Source organism: Larimichthys crocea, chromosome X, assembly GCF_000972845.2.
Source record: "Larimichthys crocea isolate SSNF chromosome X, L_crocea_2.0, whole genome shotgun sequence".
Classification (NCBI taxonomy): Eukaryota; Metazoa; Chordata; class Actinopteri; family Sciaenidae; genus Larimichthys; species Larimichthys crocea.
Genome location: NC_040020.1, coordinates 13,680,053 through 13,700,158, shown reverse-complemented (window position 1 = coordinate 13,700,158; position 20,106 = coordinate 13,680,053). Strand labels below are relative to the sequence as shown.

Genomic DNA, 20,106 nt, shown 5'->3' with positions numbered 1-20,106 from the left:
CAGGAACATCGTACTAATGTCACTGAGCATCACTCGACTGGTTGTTTTACACCAGTAAACCTCTCTGCAGAAAAACTTGTTTGTGTGTGTGTGTGTGTGTGTGTGCGTGTGTTGTACTGTAAGATATGACAGTGAGTTAAAGCAACACAGTACCGTTGCCGTGGTAACCCAAAAATCGAAAATCACCTGTTGTTACCATGTTAAACGTTTGGTTCAGATTAAAAAAATAATAAATTGCCACAACACGGTCCTGAAACAAAACTCTTAGCTGCTTTAGGAGACACGTAAAGTTGAAGAGGAAACCCAGAGACAGACATGACTGACACCGAGGGAGTCCAAGACAGGTAGGTGATAAATCAGGAGCTAAAGTTTCCGTTTGTTAGTAATTAACCTGAAGATAAACGTAGACAAAACGACTAAATGATTTGAATCTCCTCTTCGACATGCTAAAAGACTGTTGTAAGGATGTTTTTTATTTCAGGGCCAATTTCTACACCTTTATTGTTATAACTCTATATAAATCTATCTATCTATCTGAGAGAGAGACAGAGAGGAAATAAAATCATGCAACTATGTTGTTTATATGTTGCAATCTGACAGTAAATTAAAAAAAAAATAAAACAAACATTTTAGCCTCATGTTATTTTAGACACCAGTGTACGGTATATGCTCATAAAAGGATATGCTATATGGTGACTAGGAAAATTATATAGAGGTTTCATCAGTTCTGCAGGGAAGGAATATGTCACAACTTGAGTATAACAATCTGATGATGATGAAAATATCATACACTGAACAAAAATATGAACGCAACACTATTTTTTTTTGCTCTCATTTTTCATGAGATGAACTCAAAGGTCAAAATTTTCTATATACACACAAAATAATGATTTCTCTCAAATATTGTTCACAAATCTGTGTAAATCTGTGATAGTGAGCACTGCTCTTTTGCCGAGATAATCCATCCCACCTCACAGGTGTGGCATATCAAGGCCCCGTTTATACGTACACGGGTATTTTTAAAAACGGAGACATTTCCCTTCGTTTGTACCTATCTTTTACACGCAAACGGTGAATTCGCCTCTGAAAACGAATCTTTTAAAAACTCCGGCGAGAGTGGAGATTCTGGAAAACTCCGGTTTTGCGTTTGCGTGTAAATTGAGATAAACGGAGTTTTAGGCTACGTTTACACGTAGCCGGGTATGTTGAGAAAGGAATATTTCCCTCCCTCCGTTTCCCAAAATAACATCGTGCACATAGCATCGTTTTCAAAAAAGTCAACCCGCATAAATACGCCATCGAGCGCCGTCATAACTACGCCAAGCCTGTGGGTGGCAGTGTAGGAAGAAGGCGAATCCTCTGCAAGCCAATCAGAATAATGCTTCCATGAGCATCGTCATAGCAACAAGTAAACATTGGTCGCACTCTTGGCGCATCCGCTGCCTAAAACTCCGTTTATCTCAATTTACACGCAAACGCAAAACCGAAGTTTTCCAGAATCTCCACTCTCGCCGGAGTTTTTAGAAAGATTCGTTTTCAGAGGCGAATTCACCGTTTGCGTGTAAAAGATAGGTACAAACGAAGGGAAATGTCTCAGTTTTTAAAAATACCCGTGTACGTGTAAACAGGGCCTTAGGCAGCGGATGCGCCAAAAGTGCGATCAATGTTTACTTGTTGCTATGACGATGCTCATGGAAGCATTATTCTGATTGGCTTGCAGAGGATTCGCCTTCTTCCTACACTGCCACCCACAGGCTTGGCGTAGTTATGACGGCGCTCGATGGCGTATTTACGCGGGTTGACTTTTTTGAAAACGATGCTATGTGCACGATGTTATTTTGGAAAACGGAGGGAGGGAAATATTCCTTTCTCAACATACCCGGCTACGTGTAAACGTAGCCTGAAACGTTCAGTTTTATCACACAGCACAATGCCACAGATGTCGCAAGTTTTGAGGGAGCGTTCAGTTGGCATGCTGACAGCAGGACTGTCCATCAGAGCTGTTGCCCGTGAATTGAATGTTCATTTCTCTACCATAAGCCGTCTCCAAAGGCGTTTCAGAGAATTTGGCAGTACATCCAACCAGCCTTACAACTACAGACCGCAAGTAACCACACCAGCCCAGGACCTCCACATCCAGCATGTTCACCTCCAAGATCGTCTGAGACCAGCTACTCAGGCAGCTGCTGCAACAATCGGTTTGCATAACCAAAGAATTTCTGCACAAACTGTCAGAAACTGTCTCAAGGAAGCTCATCGGTTTCCTGACTCCAGTTCGTCGGTGTAACCAACTTGATTCGATGGTGTCTGGCATGTTTGAGAGGCGTTCTCTGTTATGGAATTTTCTATCCTTAGGTTACACAAGGTCATTGTGTGCGCCTTGAGGTCCTCAGCAGTATTAATTCTTTGGCTTTGTTTGGGAACAGTAGGTGCCAGAATCTCAACACTGTGGTGGCCAGGGTCGAAGAGACCTAATGCAGACATCCCAAGTTCCAAAAAGTCATTTCCGGAAGATGGGGGGGGGGGGCGTGATGAACTTGGCATACCTCGACATGTCGTTTGCAATCATTAAGTCCGCCGTGGGAAATGCTGAAATCACTGTTGCACACAGTGCACCTTGCCATGGTGTCATCATTCCTCACTTTAACAAGACAAGGATATACTTTCGTATACTCTGCTGTAAAATGAGTTTTGTATTTTTTTTTCTTACTGGAGGATTCGCCCTCTGCCATTTCGCGAGCTGCATTGATTGAAGGAGTGAACACAGAATTTTTAAACCTGTGGTGATAAATAATAAGTCGGAGAGAGTACATCGAAGTCCCTCCCACAACGAAAGCTTATTGGTGTATTTTGCTGACCAAACCAATCGGCGCGCTCTCTCTCGCAACCAGTCGCCCTGAACACGAGAACACGCTGAACAGAGTTTTCGCTTGAATGCATGCACGGGTGCTTCATGTAGCTCATTGTATCTCAGTCTCACGCGCTCACCCCCCTCCCCTCCTCTCGCCTATGCCTGCGCAATGTAACTGAAAGTAATCCGAGCATGATGCGCGAGGTACTATCTTTTCTTTATGCTCGCACTCGCATTTTTTTTAATCTCTCTCGCGTAATCCAAAATCCGGGATGTTTTACCTAGCTCGCGGGCATCAGGGAGCCACTGTCAATATCAGGGAGACTCCCGGAACTTCCGGGAGACTTGGGATGTCTGCTAATGCGGCCTTCCGAGACATAATAGATAGCTTGCCGTTGACTGTTCCAATGTGCGTAAACAGACATCTGTGTCTCCAGACTAGAATATGCTGACAATAACACCTGCATGAATAAAAACATTCTCTTTGACTAATTCTGGGCGTATAGTATTTGTGGTGTTATCTTGGGGTTTAAAGTCTATCCACCAGGATGAGTTGGGCAGAATGTGTCACCGACTCAGACACTTTTGATGAACTTTGAGAGTGTCACTAATTCTCCTTAGCCAAGTGTCAATAAATATTACAGCATAAGACATCAAAGGCTCCTGGGTGAGCTGTTTTCTGATGTCTATGTTGTGGATCGAGTGGACCATGGTGGCTGGTTATGTGTTATGGTATGTGCAGGCATATGTTATGGATGAAGAACACAGGTGCATTTTATTGATGGCATTGTGAACGACAAGATCCTGAGGCCCATTGTTGTGCCATTCTACTTTCCATTCTCCAGTCTATCACAGATTTACACAGATTTGTGAACAATATTTGAGAGAAATGGTTATTTTGTGTGTATATAGAAAATGTCTTAGATCTTTGAGTTCATCTCATGAAAAATGGGAGCAAAAACAAAAGTGTTGCGTTTATATTTTTGTTCAGTGTATATACAATTATTGTTTTAAAATCATAAAGACCAATCTGTAATTGCAATGTGTTTTTTACCTGTCATTGTGCTTCAAGAACATTTCTCTCTTTTTGTTTTCAAGAACACACCCAGCTGAACCTGCTCTTGAAGAACAAGTCCCAAGAACACACCCAGCTGAACCTGCTCTTGAAGAACAAGTGCCAAGAAAAGACCCAGCTGAACCTGCTCTTGAAGAACATATCCCAAGAAAATATACTAAGGAGCCTTCTCTTCAAGAACACGTTGCAGGAATATGTACAAATGATGACATGACTTACACTGAAGAAATCCAAATGAGGTAATAAATCAAGAGTAAAGTTGTGGGAGTTTGGAGACTTTAGAATAATTTCCGTTTGCTGGTAGTCTGTAACTTAATGTTTGGATGCAGTATACATTTTTGGATTGAATAATGTATTGTACAAGATTATCTGTATAAAAATGAGAAACAGTTTAAAATGGAATACATTCAGCTGAAACAGCTTCTGAATTCCACCTATCAGAACTTCACCGTTCTGGGTACTGAGAACAACCAACTAAGCTGCACTTAACTGCAACACTGGATATCAGCATACGGTAGATGTTGACTGCATAAAAAGATATGCCATATGGTGACTTATTAACTAATATAATGGGAAAATGTACTATATAGGCTACTTATATAGAGGTTCCATCAGTTCTGCGGGGAAAGAATATGTCACAGGTAGCTTGCCACAGTGGCTGCAGGAGACTAACAGATTACAACTATTTGATAATGATGAAAATATCAAATGTACAATTATTGCCTTGAAATCATAAAGGTCAGTCTGCAATTGTAATGTGTTTTTTTCCTGTCATTGTGCTTATAAGAACATCTCTTGATCGTCTTCTTTTGTTTTGCAGTTTCCCACTTGAAAATTCTGAAGAAGACCCAGAAACACTTACAGTCACAGAAGTTGTAGATACAACAGGCATAGAAGATGAAGGTATAACGGGCACAGAAGGGACATTGAACATCTTGATAAAAAGACTGCGATCCAATTGGCAAGCTATTTTAATTGGGATTTTGATAGTGCTTATGTGTGGTGTGACCAGTGCCCTCTTAAGTCAGATAAATAAACAGCAATTTCTGATTGCAAAATTACAACATATGCCAGAGGAGACAGCATGGAATGAGAAACAGTTTAAAGTGGAAAACATTTTGCTAAAACAGCTTCTGAACTGTACCTATCAGAACCTCACCCTTCTGGGTACTGAGAACAAGCAACTGAAGCTGCACTTGAATAACATCTCCCAAGAAAATAAACAACTGGACCTGCTCTTGAACAACATCACCCAAGAAAATTCACAACTGAACCTGGTCTTGAATAACATCACCCAAGAAAATAAACAACTGGACCTGCTCTTGAACAACATTACCCAAGAAAATACACAGCTGAACCTGCTCTTGAATAACATCGCCCAAGAAAATAAAGAACTGAACCTGCTCTTGGACAGCACATTGAAAGAAAATACGCAACTGAACCTACTCTTAAACAAAACATCGCCTGAAAGTGTACAACTCAACTTGCTCTTGGACAACATGTCCCAAGAAAATACACAACTGAACGTGCTCTTGAACAGCACATTGCAAGAATATAGACAACTGAACTTGCACTTGAAGAACATGTCTCAAGAAAACACACAACTGAATCTGTTCTTGGAGAACATCTCCCAAGAAAATGCACAACTGAACCTGCTTTTGAACAGCACATTGCAAGAAAATACACAACTGGACCCTGTCTTGAAGAATATGATGGACGAAAATGCACATCTCAACTTGCTTTTGAACAAAACATCACAAGAAAATACAGAACTGAACCTGCTCTTGAACAAAACATCACAAGAAAATACACAACTGAACCTGCACTTGAACAATACATCACAAGAAAATACACAGCTGAAGCTACTCTTGAAGAACACATTTCAAGAAAATACACAGCTGAAGGTATTCTTAAGGAACATGTCCCAAGAAAATACACAACTGAACCTGCTCTTAAACAAAACATCACCAGAAAGTACACAACTGAACCTACTGTTGAAGAATATGTCACAAGACAGTCAACAAGTGGACCTACTCTTGAAGAACACAATGCAAGAAAATGCACAACTAAACCTGCTCTTGAACAACATTGCTCAAGAAAATAAAGAACTGAACCTCTTCTTGGAGAACATGTCCCAAGAAAAAACACAACTGAACCTGCTCTTGAACAACACGTTGCATGAAAATACACAACTGTACCTACTCTTGAACAACGTATTTCAAGGAAATACACAACTGAACCTCCTCTTGGACAGCACATTGAAAGAAAATACGCAACTGAACCTACTCTTAAACAAAACATCGCCTGAAAGTGTACAACTCAACTTGCTCTTGGACAACATGTCCCAAGAAAATACACAACTGAACGTGCTCTTGAACAGCACATTGCAAGAATATAGACAACTGAACTTGCACTTGAAGAACATGTCTCAAGAAAACACACAACTGAATCTGTTCTTGGAGAACATCTCCCAAGAAAATGCACAACTGAACCTGCTTTTGAACAGCACATTGCAAGAAAATACACAACTGGACCCTGTCTTGAAGAATATGATGGACGAAAATGCACATCTCAACTTGCTTTTGAACAAAACATCACAAGAAAATACAGAACTGAACCTGCACTTGAACAATACATCACAAGAAAATACACAGCTGAAGCTACTCTTGAAGAACACATTTCAAGAAAATACACAGCTGAAGGTATTCTTAAGGAACATGTCCCAAGAAAATACACAACTGAACCTGCTCTTAAACAAAACATCACCAGAAAGTACACAACTGAACCTACTGTTGAAGAATATGTCACAAGACAGTCAACAAGTGGACCTACTCTTGAAGAACACAATGCAAGAAAATGCACAACTAAACCTGCTCTTGAACAACATTGCCCAAGAAAATAAAGAACTGAACCTCTTCTTGGAGAACATGTCCCAAGAAAAAACACAACTGAACCTGCTCTTGAACAACACGTTGCATGAAAATACACAACTGTACCTACTCTTGAACAACGTATTTCAAGGAAATACACAACTGAACCTCCTCTTGGACAGCACATTGAAAGAAAATACGCAACTGAACCTACTCTTAAACAAAACATCGCCTGAAAGTGTACAACTCAACTTGCTCTTGGACAACATGTCCCAAGAAAATACACAACTGAACGTGCTCTTGAACAGCACATTGCAAGAATATAGACAACTGAACTTGCACTTGAAGAACATGTCTCAAGAAAACACACAACTGAATCTGTTCTTGGAGAACATCTCCCAAGAAAATGCACAACTGAACCTGCTTTTGAACAGCACATTGCAAGAAAATACACAACTGGACCCTGTCTTGAAGAATATGATGGACGAAAATGCACATCTCAACTTGCTTTTGAACAAAACATCACAAGAAAATACAGAACTGAACCTGCTCTTGAACAAAACATCACAAGAAAATACACAACTGAACCTGCACTTGAACAATACATCACAAGAAAATACACAGCTGAAGCTACTCTTGAAGAACACATTTCAAGAAAATACACAGCTGAAGGTATTCTTAAGGAACATGTCCCAAGAAAATACACAACTGAACCTGCTCTTAAACAAAACATCACCAGAAAGTACACAACTGAACCTACTGTTGAAGAATATGTCACAAGACAGTCAACAAGTGGACCTACTCTTGAAGAACACAATGCAAGAAAATGCACAACTAAACCTGCTCTTGAACAACATTGCTCAAGAAAATAAAGAACTGAACCTCTTCTTGGAGAACATGTCCCAAGAAAAAACACAACTGAACCTGCTCTTGAACAACACGTTGCATGAAAATACACAACTGTACCTACTCTTGAACAACGTATTTCAAGGAAATACACAACTGAACCTCCTCTTGGACAGCACATTGAAAGAAAATACGCAACTGAACCTACTCTTAAACAAAACATCGCCTGAAAGTGTACAACTCAACTTGCTCTTGGACAACATGTCCCAAGAAAATACACAACTGAACGTGCTCTTGAACAGCACATTGCAAGAATATAGACAACTGAACTTGCACTTGAAGAACATGTCTCAAGAAAACACACAACTGAATCTGTTCTTGGAGAACATCTCCCAAGAAAATGCACAACTGAACCTGCTTTTGAACAGCACATTGCAAGAAAATACACAACTGGACCCTGTCTTGAAGAATATGATGGACGAAAATGCACATCTCAACTTGCTTTTGAACAAAACATCACAAGAAAATACAGAACTGAACCTGCTCTTGAACAAAACATCACAAGAAAATACACAACTGAACCTGCACTTGAACAATACATCACAAGAAAATACACAGCTGAAGCTACTCTTGAAGAACACATTTCAAGAAAATACACAGCTGAAGGTATTCTTAAGGAACATGTCCCAAGAAAATACACAACTGAACCTGCTCTTAAACAAAACATCACCAGAAAGTACACAACTGAACCTACTGTTGAAGAATATGTCACAAGACAGTCAACAAGTGGACCTACTCTTGAAGAACACAATGCAAGAAAATGCACAACTAAACCTGCTCTTGAACAACATTGCTCAAGAAAATAAAGAACTGAACCTCTTCTTGGAGAACATGTCCCAAGAAAAAACACAACTGAACCTGCTCTTGAACAACACGTTGCATGAAAATACACAACTGTACCTACTCTTGAACAACGTATTTCAAGGAAATACACAACTGAACCTCCTCTTGGACAGCACATTGAAAGAAAATACGCAACTGAACCTACTCTTAAACAAAACATCGCCTGAAAGTGTACAACTCAACTTGCTCTTGGACAACATGTCCCAAGAAAATACACAACTGAACGTGCTCTTGAACAGCACATTGCAAGAATATAGACAACTGAACTTGCACTTGAAGAACATGTCTCAAGAAAACACACAACTGAATCTGTTCTTGGAGAACATCTCCCAAGAAAATGCACAACTGAACCTGCTTTTGAACAGCACATTGCAAGAAAATACACAACTGGACCCTGTCTTGAAGAATATGATGGACGAAAATGCACATCTCAACTTGCTTTTGAACAAAACATCACAAGAAAATACAGAACTGAACCTGCTCTTGAACAAAACATCACAAGAAAATACACAACTGAACCTGCACTTGAACAATACATCACAAGAAAATACACAGCTGAAGCTACTCTTGAAGAACACATTTCAAGAAAATACACAGCTGAAGGTATTCTTAAGGAACATGTCCCAAGAAAATACACAACTGAACCTGCTCTTAAACAAAACATCACCAGAAAGTACACAACTGAACCTACTGTTGAAGAATATGTCACAAGACAGTCAACAAGTGGACCTACTCTTGAAGAACACAATGCAAGAAAATGCACAACTAAACCTGCTCTTGAACAACATTGCTCAAGAAAATAAAGAACTGAACCTCTTCTTGGAGAACATGTCCCAAGAAAAAACACAACTGAACCTGCTCTTGAACAACACGTTGCATGAAAATACACAACTGTACCTACTCTTGAACAACGTATTTCAAGGAAATACACAACTGAACCTCCTCTTGGACAGCACATTGAAAGAAAATACGCAACTGAACCTACTCTTAAACAAAACATCGCCTGAAAGTGTACAACTCAACTTGCTCTTGGACAACATGTCCCAAGAAAATACACAACTGAACGTGCTCTTGAACAGCACATTGCAAGAATATAGACAACTGAACTTGCACTTGAAGAACATGTCTCAAGAAAACACACAACTGAATCTGTTCTTGGAGAACATCTCCCAAGAAAATGCACAACTGAACCTGCTTTTGAACAGCACATTGCAAGAAAATACACAACTGGACCCTGTCTTGAAGAATATGATGGACGAAAATGCACATCTCAACTTGCTTTTGAACAAAACATCACAAGAAAATACAGAACTGAACCTGCTCTTGAACAAAACATCACAAGAAAATACACAACTGAACCTGCACTTGAACAATACATCACAAGAAAATACACAGCTGAAGCTACTCTTGAAGAACACATTTCAAGAAAATACACAGCTGAAGGTATTCTTAAGGAACATGTCCCAAGAAAATACACAACTGAACCTGCTCTTAAACAAAACATCACCAGAAAGTACACAACTGAACCTACTGTTGAAGAATATGTCACAAGACAGTCAACAAGTGGACCTACTCTTGAAGAACACAATGCAAGAAAATGCACAACTAAACCTGCTCTTGAACAACATTGCTCAAGAAAATAAAGAACTGAACCTCTTCTTGGAGAACATGTCCCAAGAAAAAACACAACTGAACCTGCTCTTGAACAACACGTTGCATGAAAATACACAACTGTACCTACTCTTGAACAACGTATTTCAAGGAAATACACAACTGAACCTCCTCTTGGACAGCACATTGAAAGAAAATACGCAACTGAACCTACTCTTAAACAAAACATCGCCTGAAAGTGTACAACTCAACTTGCTCTTGGACAACATGTCCCAAGAAAATACACAACTGAACGTGCTCTTGAACAGCACATTGCAAGAATATAGACAACTGAACTTGCACTTGAAGAACATGTCTCAAGAAAACACACAACTGAATCTGTTCTTGGAGAACATCTCCCAAGAAAATGCACAACTGAACCTGCTTTTGAACAGCACATTGCAAGAAAATACACAACTGGACCCTGTCTTGAAGAATATGATGGACGAAAATGCACATCTCAACTTGCTTTTGAACAAAACATCACAAGAAAATACAGAACTGAACCTGCTCTTGAACAAAACATCACAAGAAAATACACAACTGAACCTGCACTTGAACAATACATCACAAGAAAATACACAGCTGAAGCTACTCTTGAAGAACACATTTCAAGAAAATACACAGCTGAAGGTATTCTTAAGGAACATGTCCCAAGAAAATACACAACTGAACCTGCTCTTAAACAAAACATCACCAGAAAGTACACAACTGAACCTACTGTTGAAGAATATGTCACAAGACAGTCAACAAGTGGACCTACTCTTGAAGAACACAATGCAAGAAAATGCACAACTAAACCTGCTCTTGAACAACATTGCTCAAGAAAATAAAGAACTGAACCTCTTCTTGGAGAACATGTCCCAAGAAAAAACACAACTGAACCTGCTCTTGAACAACACGTTGCATGAAAATACACAACTGTACCTACTCTTGAACAACGTATTTCAAGGAAATACACAACTGAACCTCCTCTTGGACAGCACATTGCAAGAAAATACGCAACTGAACCTACTCTTAAACAAAACATCGCCTGAAAGTGTACAACTCAACTTGCTCTTGGACAACATGTCCCAAGAAAATACACAACTGAACGTGCTCTTGAACAAAACATTACAAGAAAATACACAACTGAACCTGCTCTTGAACAACATATCTCAAGGAAATACACAACTGAACCTGCTTTTGAAGAATATGTCACAAGAAAGTAAACAAGTGGACCTACTCTTAAAGAACACAATGCAAGAAAATATACAACTGAACCTGCTCTTGAACAAAACATCACAAGAAAATAAAGAGCTGAACTTGCTCTTGAACAAAACATCACAAGAAAATACACAACTGAACCTGCACTTAAAGGACATGTCTCAAGAAAACACACAGCTGAATCTATTCTTGGAGAACATCTCCCATGAAAATGCACAACTGAACCTGCTCTTGAACAATATATCACAAGAAAATACACAGCTGAAGCTACTCTTGAAGAACACATTTCAAGAAAATACACAGCTGAACCTACTCTTAGGGAACATGTCCCAAGAAAATACACAACTGAGCCTGCTCTTAAACAGCACATTGCAAGAAAATACCCAACTGAACCTGCTTTTGAAGAATGTGTCACAAGAAAGTACACAAGTGGACCTACTCTTGAAGAACACAATGCAAGAAAATATACAACTGAACCTGCTCTTGAACAAAACATCACAAGAAAATACACAACTGAATCTGCACTTGAAGGACATGTCTCAAGAAAATGCACAACTGAACCTCCACTTGAACAAAACATCACAAGAAAATATACAACTGAACCTTCTCTTAAAGAAGACCTCCCAAGAAAATACACAGCTGAACCTGCTCTTGAAGAACACATTGGAAAAAGATGCACAGCTGAATCTACTCTTGGAGGTCACATTGCAAGAAAATACACAGCTGAACCTGCACTTGAAGGATATGTCTCAAGAAAATGCACAACTGAACCTACTCTTGAACAAAACATCACAAGAAAATACACAACTGAACCTGCACTTGAAGGACATGTCTCAAGAAAATGCACAACTGAACCTGCACTTGAACAGCACATTGCAAGAAAATACACAACTGAACCTGCTTTTGAAGAATGTGTCACAAGAAAGTCAACAAGTGGACCTACTCTTGAAGAACACAATGCAAGAAAATATACAACTGAACCTGATCTTGAACAAAACATCACAAGAAAATACACAACTGAACCTGCACTTGAAGGACATGTCTCAAGAAAATGCACAACTGAACCTCCACTTGAACAAAACATCACAAGAAAATATACAACTGAACCTTCTCTTAAAGAAGACCTCCCAAGAAAATACACAGCTGAACCTGCTCTTGAAGAACACGTTGGAAAAAGATGCACAGCTGAATCTACTCTTGGAGGACACATTGCAAGAAAATACACAGCTGAACCTGCACTTGAAGGATATGTCTCAAGAAAATGCACAACTGAACCTACTCTTGAACAAAACATCACAAGAAAATACACAGCTGAACTTGCTTTTGAACAAAACATCACAAGAAAATACACAACTGAACCTGCACTTGAAGGACATGTCTCAAGAAAATGCACAACTGAACCTGCTCTTAAACAGCACATTGCAAGAAAATACACAACTGAACCTGCTTTTGAAGAATATGTCACAAGAAAGTACACAAGTGGACCTACTCTTGAAGAACACAATGCAAGAAAATACACAACTGAACTTGATCTTGAACAAAACATCACAAGAAAATACACAACTGAACCTGCACTTGAAGGACATGTCTCAAGAAAATGCAGAACTGAACCTCCACTTGAACAAAACATCACAAGAAAATATACAACTGAACCTTCTCTTAAAGAAGACCTCCCAAGAAAATACACAGCTGAACCTGCACTTGAAGGACATGTCTCAAGAAAATGCACAACTGAACCTGCTCTGGAAGAACACAATGCAAGAAAATACACAGTTGAACCTGCACTTGAACAAAACATCACAAGAAAATACACAGCTGAACCTGCTCTTGAAGAACACGTTGGAAAAAGATGCACAGCTGAATCTACTCTTGGAGGACACATTGCAAGAAAACACACAGCTGAACCTGCACTTGAAGGATATGTCTCAAAAAAATGCACAACTGAACCTACTCTTGAACAAAACATTGCAAGAAAATGTAGAGCTGAACCTGCTCTTAAAGAACATGTCGGAAAAAAATGCACAGCTGAATCTACTCTTGGAAAACACATTGCAAGAAAATACAGAGCTGAACCTGCAGTTGAACAAAACATCACAAGAAAATACACAACTGAATCTGTTCTTGAAGAACACGTTGGAAAAAAATGCACAGCTGAATCTACTCTTGGTGGACACATCACAAGAAAATACAGAGCTGAACCTGCTCTTAAATAAGACCTCCAAAGAAAATACACAGCTGAACCTGAACTTGAAGGATATGTCTGAAGAAAATACACAGCTGAACCTGCTCTTGAAAAAGACCTCCCAAGAAAATACACAGCTGAACCTGCACTTGGAGAACGCGAAAGCAGCTAATGAACACCAGCTTTCAATCCTGTTCTCGAACAAAATGGGCTTCCTTTGGAGATTCTGCAACAGAGACACCCTGCAGTGTTCACGCTGCCCGCCTGGCTGGACTGAGCACGCCTCACGCTGCTTCATCCTGTCCCACGAAGCAAAGAAGTGGGAAAATGCTCGCATGGAGTGTCTTGACTATGGGGGTGACCTAGCTATGGTTTGGAATAAAGAAGACCAGGCATTCTTGACCAACTTGACTTTTCAGTATGTACAGCAGAATCCTAGTGAATATTTTCATTCAGCATGGATTGGATTGCAAGATATGGTCAAGGAGGGCACCTTCTTCTGGGTCAATGGCGACACAATCAAGTGGAATGTCATTTATTGGAGAGATCAGGAGCCAAATAACGCTATGGCCTCCTGGGACACAAGCCAGGCAGGACAGGACTGTGTTGCCATTGTTCCACCAACACGCATTGGAACAAAGGACTGGTTGAACTCCTGGGATGACATTATTTGTATGGGCAGACGGCACTACATCTGTGAGATCACAGCTATAATTTTGGGCTGACTGATGTAACCCCTGTTACACTGACAAGCCTGGGACGATGTCGGCCGGGCTCCAAAAATCTGATGTATATAAGTGTGTATATATTTATATATTTATATGTCCTGTTGTGTTACAACAGTGCAGCTAAAGTACAAGAATATATGACTATTTATATATATAATATATTTAATGGCATCTTCACCTGTATATATGTATACTGGTATGTATATACTGCATTTGTACTTGTTTCTTGCTTTCTAAATCAATGCCAATGTGGATGGAATGTACAAACTGTAAATCCGTCCCACTTTAATAAACCTGAAACCGTATCAATGCATAGAGTCTCAGTTTTACATTTCACAAGTAAAAGTGTCTCATAGCTGCAGGCACTCTTGTAGTCAAGACCAGCTAAACCAAGACCAAGACCAGAGTGTACTGAGACAAGACCAAGACTGAGGGGTTTGGACCAAGTCAAGACTGAGACCAGACAGTATATAGTCAACTTAGGTAGCTAATATTAGCCAAGTCTGTTTGGGTGAGGACCACACCTCCCAGCCTTCTCAGTAAATCCTGCAGATTTCCTTCCATACATTTTCAAATATATAATAGCATGTATACTATGGCTTGGCTGAATACTTGATGGTTAATAATAAAGGTGCTCCAAACAGGATTTTTGGGGGCAACCATTGATTGCTGGCAGCTGTATCAGCCAAACTGAACTAGTTCATATTACTGAATTAATTTATTTTAAATGACCTGCTTCATAAAATATTGATTTTAATCAATGGGAAACACGAGTGATATACCAACAGTTGTGGTCTTGACCAATGAATAAGATCCAATAAAATGAAACCAATAAAATCCTGAGTCCTCTTTGTCCGAGACAAGACCGAGACCTTCAAAAAGTGACCGGCCTGGAGGAGCTACTACAACACTGAACAGCTACTTCAAGTCAAAAATCATCATGTAAAAACACCAGCAACAACAAAAAGCATGCAAATATTTCCAAAAATGTCTTTATCCTTAGATAGCACTAAGTTGACACTTCTTCTCTTTTGATGCTGACAATAATAGACTATAGGTCATAATTTACTCACTTGATTTATGATGGATAAATAATTAAGAGGTTGACAAGGTATTCAAATATTTTACTCAATAAAAGTACTCATAATACATTATATTATATAAGTGATATTACATTATTTTGTTTTACTGTATCTTAATTTACATATGTTTTATATGTAAAATTTGTACTGTTTAATATGGAGTTGTTGTGGAGAAGTATTAAGTAATATAAAGTAGAAATACTACAGTACTAATACCTCAAATGTATTCTTTGTCGCTATACTAGATAAATGTAGCTAAGTTGGCCGTTAACTTAACGTGCAGCTCGCTAACTTTAGCACAGAGAATGGAAATGGGGAAACAGCTAGCCTTCCTACAAGCACCTCTAAAGCTCATTAATTGAGTGTGCGTGTAAGGCGCACACTATATGTTATCCACTGCATTTATTCTTCTTTTTATTATTATTCTTACGGCCTTTTTTTTGGCTCGCATCTCCTCCCAGAGTTTTTTGTCGCACATACACAAACGGTTTTGCCAAAAATCGCCAAAAACAACGGCAAAAAAATTAATGGGTGTGTATTGTGAGAACTTTCGAGATGATGAGTGATGTCATCGCTAGAGTGGAGAGGGAGAGGAAAATTTGTCGGAAAATAAATTTGTAAACTGCAATTGTGGCCGCAAATGTCAAGCTACAGAAATCATTTATAGCTAGAAACGTAGGAAAATTTGTCGTCTCTCACTCACATTTGCCTACTAAAGCTGTCAGATATATAGCTTTGCAGGAGACGCAAAGATGCGGCAGCAACACCCATTGACAGCCTCATAGACTGCCATGTTAAAAAGGCGGGAAATTTTCTGGAGGAAAGCAGAAGTAACGCTTCTCTGAATTGCTCTCAAGGGCACATTTCTTCATTTATCGACACAAAACAGTGTAGTAGACGTTCAGGAAGGACTCAGCATGCTCAAAGTTAAGTAGGTTCAATGATTGGAAATACGGTTTGGCCAGAAATCTTTACTCTTCGAAGGGTGGTCTCAGGCATTTTCTCTCTGTCTCTGTCAGCATTGACACTCTAACAGGTGCAGTGACTGCTCTGCTGATTAGAGTTGGTCCTGGTTGCTTGGCAACCTCAAGTCTTCCTGAAGGAGGAAAGGGGGGAGGGGCTGGCAGGCAGAAGCCAGCAGGCAGAAGCCGAGCAGCGGCCATTTTAGCAGTTATTGGCTCTTAATTTGAACTTGTCTGTCTAAAGTGACAGACAGAGACAGCAGAGCAGCTAGCACGTTACATGCTAATGCTAACATGCTAATGGTAACATGCTAATGCCAACATGCTAACGGTAATTGGTGGCGCATCAGCGCTAACATGATAATGTTAACATGGTAATGCTAACATGCTAATGCCAACATGTTAATGCTAATTGGTAGTGCGTCAGCGCATCAGCGCTAACATGCTAATTTTAACATGCTAATGCTAACATACTAATGTTAACATGCTAATCTTAATTACATTACATTACATTACATTACATTGCATTTAGCAGACGCTTTTATCCAAAGCGACTTACAGAGGAGGACATAAGCTGAGAAAGGTGTAAAGGAGCACAGAGTAGTTGTTAGTTTTGTTAGTTTTGTTAGGCAGGGAAGCATTCTCGAAACAGAAAGGTTTTTACAAGTTTTTTAAAGGTCGAAAGGGATGTTGCTGTTCTTGTAGCCGTTGGTAGGTCATTCCACCATTTGGGGACGACCATAGAGAAGAGTTTAGAGTGACCTCGCTTTGCGAGAGGCGAGGGTACAACTAGACGGTTTGTATGAGCGGAGCGTAGTGCCCTGGTCGGGACGTGAGCCTTTAGTAAGATGCTGAGATAGGCAGGGGCAGATCCTGAGATGGTTTTGTAGGCTAGCGTTAGAGCTTTGTGTTTAATTCTGGCAGCTACAGGTAGCCAGTGCAGGTCGCTGAAGAGTGGGGTGACATGTGACCTTTTAGGTTGATTGAAAACCAGTCGCGCTGCGGCATTCTGGACCATTTGCAAAGGTTTGATCGCGCAAGCAGGTAGGCCAGCCAAGAGCGAGTTGCAATAATCGAGGCGGGAGCTGACTGTAGCCTGTATCAGGAGCTGAGCGGTATATTGGGTCAGGTACGGTCTGATTTTTCTAATATTGTACAATGCATAGCGAGATGACCTCGCTACGGAGGAAATGTGCTCAGAGAGAGAAAGACGATCATCAAGTACGACACCCAGGTTTTTAGCAGCATGGTTAAAAACCACTAAGAATTAAATACAAGGTAATGCTAACATGTTAATGCTAACATGCTAATGCTAATTGTTGGTCTCTGGGTTCAGTTCCACTTTGTGTTGGTGGAGGGCTCAATGTAAAAAAGGCCTACAGACAGCAAGAGAAGAAAAGAACTACAGAGAGGAAACGGGGTTGGTGAGAGTGTACAGCTGCAGATATGAATCTGTTCTCAGTGGTTATTAGGACTCATAAACACTTCCTTTCCTGCTTTTTTTTCCCACATTAATAACACAATGACAGTTACAATCATCAAGTCTGGTAAAGGGAACTTCAGTTTCTTTTCATTGCTCAGTACTCACTGTCTCAGCTTTATTCTGTGTTATTCATCTGTGAGAGAAACAGCTCAAATCCTGAACTCAGAGCTGAGAAGCTGAAATAACACAAGATGTGTTCAACCTCCTGCAGTCTGCTCTGATCGCACTTTATTACCTCACACTCATGTCAAAAATTTGTTTTTATAATTCAATTTGATTGATTCTGTAAAGGTGACAGTTTAATGACAGTTTCTCCAGCCTGACACCTACTTGTAACATAATACAACATAATAGGACATGTGGAAAAGGATCAGAATGTGCAGACATTATTAACAACATCAATACAAAGACATTTTTTAACTCATCTGTTCATTTTTCACATAAGTCTAAATTATAGGTACTTATTATTACTGATTATTTTTTTCCACAATAACTTTTGTTTTCTTTACGAAGTATTTTGTGATTCTGTTTTGAAACATGTCACATAAGTATAAGTCTTGCTTTAGCTATACTATAAATACTACAGTACTACAGTACTACAAATACTTGTTCATGTGTGTAAACAACAGTGTCATCAGCGTAGAGCTTTACATCCATACTGAAACAATTATAAAAGGAGGCCAGCATTGACACAGACAGCAGAGTAAAGACATGTTATTTGCTAACATTAGCGACCAATGCTTAAATTAGTGCTAATTAACATTAGCCACTAGGAATTAAATACATGCTAATGTTAATTGCTAGCGCATCAGCGCATTAACGTTAACATGCTAATGTTAATTAGCATTAGCCACTAAGAACTAAATACATGCTAATGTTAACATGTTAAGGCTAACATGCTAATGTTAATTAACATTAGCCACTAAGAACTAAATACATGCTAATGTTAACATGTTAAGGCTAACATGCTAATGTTAATTAGCATTAGTCACTAAGAATTAAATACATGCTAATGTTAACATGCTAATGTTAATTGCTAGCGCGTAAGCGCTAGCTGCTCCTGTGTCTAAATAAACAAGGTAAAAATTACTATTTGAGGTGTGCTTTTTGAAGACCCCTGGCAACAGCCCACTCGTCACGCTCAAAATTTCTACGGGAATTTTCTAGTACTGAATTTGCTGAGCAGTGTCAGTATTAATGTATGGGGGCGACTGGGCCAGAGTCAGTCAGGGCACACTCAATTTTTCTAGTTAATATGTTTTATCTTGATTGCTTACAACTCTCAACTCTGTCCATTAAATATTAAGTAAAAGCCAGGAGTCGTTTAGCTTAGTTTAGTTTAGTAAAACTTGTTGTTTTGTACAGATTAAATAAAGGAGTGGAGGAATGATGTTAAACAGTTAATTTTGTTACCTCCGGACAGAGGCAGGCTAGCTGTTTCCCCCTGTTTCCAGTCTTTGTGCTAAGCTAAGCTAACCTCACAGATGCTGGCTGTTGCTTAATATTTACTGTACACGAGTGGTGTCAATCATCTTAGCGTTCAGCATGAAAGTGAATAAGCCAAAATTTCCCCAAATTTGAAACTATTCTGTTCAGTTCATGAGGCAGGACTACAGGCAGATAGTGAGGGCTTATGGAAGTCAAGGGGGAGGTGTTATAGCACGAGCTGCCTTTTCATGCTGAAGGGTTTAAACACCCACACATGTCCCATATAAAGGAAACCACCACCTCTTCTTTTGTTACTATACCTCTTTTTCCTCCAGGAAATACACACACGTGATGACTCAAAGATGGCCGGAAATCCTGATTGCATCCAGTAATTACTGATACAAGTGTTACATGACTAAATCGTGCTTTCATAAGCTTCCCACCAATCATATTGATAATAGTTTTATCCCAGTTTTAGTGGCTGTATTTTTAATTCCTCGTATAAATTAGTAGGCCCATGCCTATTTTTATACAGCATTAAATTGGAACCATCAACATTAAAGTAATTATGTTCCCACAATTAAAATAATTATTTGTAGAGGATAATCAGTTCAAGGTAAGAGTACACTAACGTACACTGATAACAGACAGACAGACAGACACACACACACACACACACACACACACACACACTGGTGTTGTTATGGTCCCTCTCTGAAGTATTTTTACACCATCCTCAGGGCAGCACTGAACTTAATGGGAAGTGAAGGCTTGTCCACTATGGTTAGTGTGTGTGTGTGTGTGAGGGTCTGTCCTACTTGTTTACCATGCCCCCTCTCC

At 39.5% G+C, this 20,106-nt stretch overlaps 1 protein-coding gene across 1 annotated transcript; it reads left to right on the top strand.

Moving 5' to 3' along the window:
• The first annotated feature begins 213 nt into the window (after positions 1 to 213).
• On the top strand, positions 214 to 14,611 carry LOC109138050 (golgin subfamily B member 1-like). Its single transcript, XM_027283687.1, has 3 exons — positions 214 to 344; positions 3,950 to 4,165; positions 4,747 to 14,611. Exons 1-3 carry the CDS (start codon positions 316 to 318, stop codon positions 14,306 to 14,308), a joined length of 9,807 nt encoding a protein of 3,268 aa, XP_027139488.1. The 5' UTR covers positions 214 to 315; the 3' UTR covers positions 14,309 to 14,611.
• The last annotated feature ends 5,495 nt before the right edge of the window (positions 14,612 to 20,106 follow it).

Bases quoted from the DNA above. Each gene is read 5' to 3' on its own strand.
- LOC109138050 (XM_027283687.1), top strand. From the start codon at position 316: ATGACTGACACCGAGGGAGTCCAAGACAG. The intron at 345-3,949 runs GTAGGTGATAAA...TTTGTTTTCAAG, and splicing joins ACCGAGGGAGTCCAAGACAG to AACACACCCAGCTGAACCTG. The intron at 4,166-4,746 runs GTAATAAATCAA...TTTGTTTTGCAG, and splicing joins ACTGAAGAAATCCAAATGAG to TTTCCCACTTGAAAATTCTG.